General features: G+C 43.0%; 1 protein-coding gene across 1 annotated transcript in view; it reads left to right on the top strand.

Moving 5' to 3' along the window:
* The first annotated feature begins 4,386 nt into the window (after positions 1–4,386).
* LOC101847204 (40S ribosomal protein S8) overlaps positions 4,387–7,344 on the top strand; it is a 15,860-nt gene continuing 12,902 nt past the window's right edge. Inside the window, exons 1-2 of the mRNA XM_005103258.3 lie at positions 4,387–4,484; positions 6,576–6,682. Coding sequence (XP_005103315.1) covers positions 4,481–4,484; positions 6,576–6,682 — 111 coding nt within the window. The 5' untranslated portion in view covers positions 4,387–4,480. The remainder of the gene's footprint in view (positions 4,485–6,575; positions 6,683–7,344) is intronic.

Here is a 7,344-nt window from a genome sequence, read left to right as displayed (position 1 = left end):
TTCTCTCTCTCTCTCTCTCTCTCTCTCTCTCTCTCTCTCTCTCTTTACGCGTAGGATATACGCACTCGCGCGCCCACACATGTGCGCGCGCGCGCACACACACACACACACACTCGCTTGATCGACACTTAAGAGTGAATGTAAAACCCAAAATTAAATTAACTGCAATTTATAAATATGAAATTATTCAAATGATTAACATTGATACCGAGTTTATCTTTATTCAAAACGGTTTGGGGGAGGGAAACCTCTTATTATCTTTTCAATTAACTTCATCTACATGCTGGTCCAAAAACTCTGTCCACAAACTGATTAATTTCTTTGTCTTGGTAAGTGCTTTACCGCGTGCACTCGCTACTGCATAAGATCACATGAGCGCGCTAGACACATTAAACATTTTTAGTTTTGGTATACATTGTTTGAATATTGCCCAGGTGGCGGCCGAAGCCTACTCTTATTGATTTTGACCAACAATTGATCTTTAATTACGTGCGCAACTTGCACTCGGCACCCCCGAAAGTCGTTTTTTGAGAGGAAGGGGGGAGGGGGGGGGGGAGAAAATGGAAACGAAAGCAGACGACAGAATTTGGTTAGAGAGGAGGAAAGGAGGTAAAAGGAGAAAATCATATAGAAAAAAAAATTCCGTCGATGTCAGGTTTCGAACCCGGGACCTATTAGATGAGAGGCATACACCGTGATTTCTCTTTGCACTGCCAATTGACAGGATCATGAATGAAGCCACCAGAGACAAGCGCAGTGGAATAGAGTGGATCCCTTGGCAGCAGCTGGACGGCTTGGACTTCGCCGATGACCTTGCAATGCTCTCTCACACACGACATGCTCAGATGCAGGTAAAGACCAAAGAACTCAACAGCCTATCAAGGAGTGTTGGCCTACGTGTATACACCCTGGCAAGTCGAAAGTAGTGAAGCTAGGGAAAGTATTAAGCCCTGCTGTGACAGTGGAAGATACTCCCGTAGAAGAAGTGGACTCCTTTACCTACCTTGGAAGTGTCATCAATGGTAAAGGTGGAACCGAGGCAGATGTAAAAGCAAGAACCGCAAAGGCAAGGTCAGCATTCAAGTAATTATCATGTCTGGAAAGCAAGCAACTTCTCAATGTACACCAAGATTCGACTCTTTAATTCCAATGTCAAGTCTGTGCTCCTCTACGGCTGCAAAACTTGGAAGACAACAAAGACAGTACTGAATAAAGTCCAGACTTTCATTAACCGATCTATGAGGAGTATCCTAAAAATTAAACACAGTCACTGCAATGGAACCCACAGGGAGCACGAGGCAGGGGTAGGCCACGGGAAACATTGAGGAGATGTGTGAAAAGGAACACAAGAGAGATGAAGCTCACTTGGAACGAGCTTGGAAGGATGGCTCGGGACAGAGATGTTGTTGTTTGTTGTTTTCAAATCCCTTTAGCTGCGAGCATTTCGCTCTTGGCAGCGCAATGCCTCCCTCAAGTAACCACATGTCCTTGTCATCTGGTCAACGCCAGAGTAGAGCAGGCTTTGTAAGTTTGTGGGTGTGTGTAGGAGCTTGCGTCGAAGAACTGCCAGGTTTGGGCAGTGAAGGAGAAGATGTTCAACCGTCTCCTCGTAGTAGTCACAGTGTCTGCAATGGGGTTCCCACATGGGGTTGATTCTGTTTATGTGCTTGTTAGTGTGTAAGTGTCCTGTGCGGGCTCTGAAGATCAATGTCTGATCGGCTCTACATAAAAGATTCTAAGGGTCTTTGGGGTTGGGTTTGTCCATGTTCCCGAAGAGAGATCTTCCTGTTTCTGCGTTGGCCCATCTGTTTAGCCACTCGTCTCTGCTTTTGACTTGGATGATCCCTCTGCAGGTCTGTGAAGAGGCGGTTGTGTCTGTCTGGGGCAGGCTCGCTCCAGTCTTCGATAGATGATCTGCAGTCTCATTCCCCGGTACTCCAGAATGGCCAGGCACCCACTGCAGGGTGACCCGGACGCCATAGGAAGTGCCCATCTGTTTTACAAGGCTGAGGATGTTCCCGTCACCTCTGTAGTCTCCTCCTCCTTCGACGGCTTGGAGTACTGACATTGAGTCAGAGAAGACAACAACATCCTTTGGTGTTACTGCGCCTTCAAAAAAGTCTTGAGCGATCTGTTCCAAGGTCGTTACTATGGCGATTCTCTCTGCGTCATAGTTATAGCTGTATGTTCCACATGGGCCAAATAGTTGGGTCTGCTTCTTCTCTCCAAGGTTGTTTCGATATTTGATGGTAGATCCGCATCCAGCATTTCGTGTAGCGTTTGTTGCTGACCCATCTGTGTATGCATGGATTGGAGTTTCAGCATTCGAGTCCACTGTCTCCAGGGCGCTAGTTCTAAGGATTTCTTCTGGTGTGGTCTTGTCACAAGAAGGGTCTAAAAGTCTCGTCCTTATTATTGTGATTTCTGGTGTCTGCCAATATGGAGGTTCGCTGCTGATGTTGGTGATTGGTTCTCTGTTCTTGGGTGGGTCAAACTCCTCAAGTAGTTTTGTTGCTTCTCGCATAAAGGAGGTTTTCTGGATACGTGTTCTTGGTTCCCACTCATCTGCCATTTTTCTGTTTTCGTTCGTGTCTTCTAGCCGCACAAATCTTTCATAGGTTTCGAGTGTAGCACTCTTTCATCTGAGGTCCAGTGGTTCTATGTTGGTGTGGATTTCGCAGGCGCTTGTAGGCGTGGTCTTCATCGCGCCAGAAACAAATCTGAGTGCTTGGTTCTGTGCTCTGTCAAGTTGTGCCAGGGAGCTTTGGCTGGCTATGGATTGTAGTGGTAGGGAGTAGTCAATTACAGATCTGACATACCCTATATAAAGTTTTCGGAGGGTTGCTTTGTCAGCTCCCCAGTTGAATGATGAAAGGTGTTTCAGGAGGTTTAGTCTGGAGGTGGCTTTCTTGGTCAGCTCCCCTAAGTGCTCTTTGAGAGACAGCTTTCGGTCCAGTTGTACACCAAGGTACTTGGGATAGTCCTCATGTCTGATGGTGGTTCCATTGATCTTAAGGTTTACCTGACATGCTGTAACTTTGTTTTTGAGGCTGAAGAGTCCTAAAACAATCTTGTCTGTGTTGATCTCCATCTTCCATAGCTGGCAGTAGGATGAGATAGTAGTCAGGTCTGCGTTGATGGCTTGGTTCAGTGCTCTCATGTCACTTCCTTTGCTCCATATGAATAAGTCGTCAGCGTAGAGTGCTTTCTGGCAGGAGATGACATCTGGCAAGTCGTTCATGAACAACAGGAAGAGGGTACAGCTGAGTGCTGACCCCTGTTGGACGCCTTCCTCAAGTGTCCTCTGTAAAGAAATCTTGCTGTCACATGACGTCTGGATAGTTACGGGACAGAGATAAATGGAAGAAGTTTGTATGTGGCCTATACCCTGCCAGGAGTGAAAGGCACTGATGACGATGATACACTGTGACCTCTTGACCACGAGAATTCCTTATTGTGTCAAATGTCAGAAAACTTGAAGTAGAAAAGGCATACAGGCCTACATATGTACAAACACACAAGTCACACACACACACACACACACACACACACACACACACACACACACACACACACACACACACACACACACACACACACACACACACCATTTCGCTTGATCGACACTTGTGGGAATGTCAGACCCAAAAATGAACTTCAATAAATGAAATGATTCAAATGAATAGCATTATACAGAGTATATTATCTTGATTCAAAACGATATAGGGGAGAGAAACCTCTGCGGTCTTTTTGATTAATTTAATCTATAATACGTGCTCCAAAACCTGGGTCCTGATAATTTCTTATTGTGACAAATGTTGCAAAACTTGAACAGATACGCGCTTACGTACACAAACACACAAACACACACACACACACACACACACACACACACACACACACACACACACACACACACACACACACACACACACACACAAACACACTCAAAACAAAAAAAACAAAAAAACAACAACAAAAAAACACACACGCATAGAAAGAAGGCAGAGGAGGCTGAGGAGAGAGAGAGAGAGAGAGAGAGAGAGAGAGAGAGAGAGAGAGAGAGAGAGAGAGAGAGAGAGAGAGAGAGAGAGAGAGAGAGATACCCCCTGCCCCCCATTTTAGTTATTCACAACAAGCCAAACAGGCAATGATCACTCCTTATTTTTAGTATTTTGGTCTGCCACAAAACAAGTCGTTTTGCTATTATAAAAAAGTTTTTAATGAAGATATTCTCAGTGAATGTCGAGCAGTTTTAGACCTGCAATATAATGTTCGTATAAATTTTTAAACATATAGAACCAATTTAGTCATTTTTATAACAAAATTAATTAATTTTGAAGAATAATATGTTTAGTTTCATTTGCTTGCAAATTTATAAGCAGGTTGGCTTGGAACGTTGGATCTGGCAACCACAGTTGCACATTTCACTTCTGTATTTCCGGTTCCTTTTCTAACCCTTTCCTAACAAGAAGCCATTATGGGTGAGAGTGCTATGAATATGTCTTATTTGTTATCCTTTTGAATCGACTTTAATTTTCAATGGTGACTGTTACTATGTGGTTTAATATTGTAGCAACATTTCATAGTTACATTGGAAACATTTCAGCTTTGTAGAATTGTCAGATGCATATAAAATGTTGAGCAGAACATCGCTACCCATGTAGGAAAACAGAACACCGGGATATTAGGTGTATCTCCACGAATTTTTGTCTGTAAATTTAGTCGTAGTACTTTATTTACAAAGATAATCATGCCCATTTTATGAAACTACTAATGAGTTTGGTATTTTTTAGCCGTAATGTTCTTCTGTCGGCTTAAAAGTTCCTGCAGGAATTGTTTGAGCTGATCATGGAGGTTAGCTATAATGTTTGTTTGGTAACTTAACTGACCATGCCTTCCATAACATCATGTAATGTGTAAAATTTTCAACCACACTCAGGAGTTTTAATGTTGATGCTTGGATAAAGAACTATATTCCTTGCAGATTGGGAGCTTATAGTTATCTAGATCTAGATTCTAGATCTCTAGATCCAGGGCCTGTCAACGTTGGAACTTACTTGTTTGAGCATCTAGGGCAGGGGCCCTAGATTAATTATAGATCTAGAGTAGGCCCGCATCACCGCGCTACTGTTTTGGTGCGCAACCCCCGGTCTCCTGCTTTGTTTTGGATAAGAACAGCGAAAACGAGGTCATTTTCTGTGAGCATGCGCAGAATGCAGCTTATTTCACTTTCGTTTTGGAGGTTCCTGTCAACACACGTGATTCTACGGTGTCGGAAAGTTTTGCCCCTTCATATTAATGGTTTTCGTAACCGGTATCGATCAATTTACTAAGCGCTTGAGTAGTCGATTATTTAGCACATCTAGCTAATCTAGCTCTAATGTATCGTAGAATGTATACTAGAATCGATAAATACTATCGCAGGCTGCTTCTTAATGCCCAGGAACGTGTTAGATAGGGTTGCGCACTGAAGAGGACCAAATTTGGGCAGTCCGTTTCGTGTGCAATATCGGCTTTTTTGCTATTTGGCATTGATAGTGTGGCTTCTAGGCCCTTTGTTTGTTTTACTTATTAAGTTATTTCTCTATGACCTGCATTGTGCACTGAAACAGACTGTTTTCCTTCCATTTGGATGCATTATATTGCCATTGGAAGATGATAAGTTAATGTATTCATGTCAAAATTAATTAATATGGAAATATAATCTCCAAAATGTTCAATTTCTTCTTTTCATGTCTTTTTCTTCTTCTTTTTTGCCCTTTTCCTTAAAGAATACTAGTCTAGGTATAGTCTAATTCTTGTTTTCTTCTTTCACTTCCTTGTGTCCACAGCACCTTTCTTTTTCAATTTCTTCTTTTCACGTCTTTTTCTTCTTCTTTTTTGTCCTTTTCCTTCTAAAATACTAGTCTAGGTATAGTCTTATTCTTGTTTTCTTCTTTCCCCTTCTTGTGTCCACAGCACCTTTCTTTTTATCCATTATCAAAACACATACACAAGGTGTAAGGAAATCTCCTGTCAGGGGGCGCACAGCTCCCAAAAAGAACACGCCTAATTGACCTTGGCCTTCCATTATGGTCAGTACAGGAACTTCTTGCAAGGAAAAGAAGACAAAGCAAGGATAGAGAAAGATGAAAAGTGTCAGAAAAGAGCTAGATCTAGATCTAGAGCTGTAAACATGGTACTATTGCGCACCAAACAAGACGATATGTTGCACCAAACCAGAAACCTTGCGCACCAAACCAGACACACGTTACCAAACAAACACCACCACAACATATAGAAATTTTAAACTGCTGTTACAGTAATGCGCTACACCGTATAGAGAGGAAGTTTTTCTAACTTCTGGTGAAAAAATCATGAAGATCGACCTGTAACTTCCAGAGATATCCACAAAAGATCGCTTACTGTATATCGCACCACAGGATGTACTCTAGATCTAGATTTAGATCTAGTGTTTGATTTGAACTCACCTCATTTCTTACTGACTGGGACTGGAGGCTACCCTTTTCTGGATGGCAAGTTAAATGTACTGCTTAGGTTGAAAGCTAATATTGCTATTTATTCCTTGACAGGTATCTCAAGAGATAAATGGCACAAGCGCAGGGCCACTGGTGGCCGTATGGCCCAGCTCAGAAAGAAGAGAAAGTTCGAGCTTGGAAGACCCCCTGCACACACCAAAGTGAGTATTGGGTCTAGATCTTTGGTAGGGTCGCGTACCATTCCCGAACACTGCAGTTAGGGACATGTATGCTTCCTCAGCACTGGACCGTGGGACACGCATGATAGATCTCTAGATTCTACGCTTCAACAACACTGGACTGATGGGCTAGTTTTGGAAGTTGCTGATAGTTGTAGGGCTGCATGCACACGCTGCCACAGCTCTACGGAATTATTGACCCTCATTTGTGACATCGGCGTCACAGTAGTAGGCTACCAAAGATTCTGTACTACCAAGCGGTGTTTATTTATCTTGAAAACACTAGAAATCACTCGAAATCCCTTTGATTCCTTACCCCCAGACGCTTACCAAAGCCTTGATTTTTCGTCTCATCTCATGGCCGTGACGAAATTGACATGTGGAAATGCTATCCTCGACCGGTCCAGAAATACTGAGATTCTAGCATCGAAGTGTATACAGACCCAGTAACCGAGAACAAACTCTTTTGTGATTTCAGAAAGTTTCAACGTCCAGAGCCGGTAGTGTGTATGTGTGTGAGAGAAAGGGGGGGGGTAGCAAAATGTATAATATGACATGCCAAGTTGGCAGATGGGAACGAGAGAAAGATAGGGTGGGAAATAGGCGTTGAGAAAGAAAGACGGAGACAAAGAATTTTGGCGAGC

The sequence above is a fragment of the Aplysia californica genome, unplaced genomic scaffold (assembly GCF_000002075.1).
Source record: "Aplysia californica isolate F4 #8 unplaced genomic scaffold, AplCal3.0 scaffold00365, whole genome shotgun sequence".
NCBI classification, from domain to species: Eukaryota; Metazoa; Mollusca; class Gastropoda; order Aplysiida; family Aplysiidae; genus Aplysia; species Aplysia californica.
This window is presented reverse-complemented; position numbering and strand designations above follow the sequence as displayed.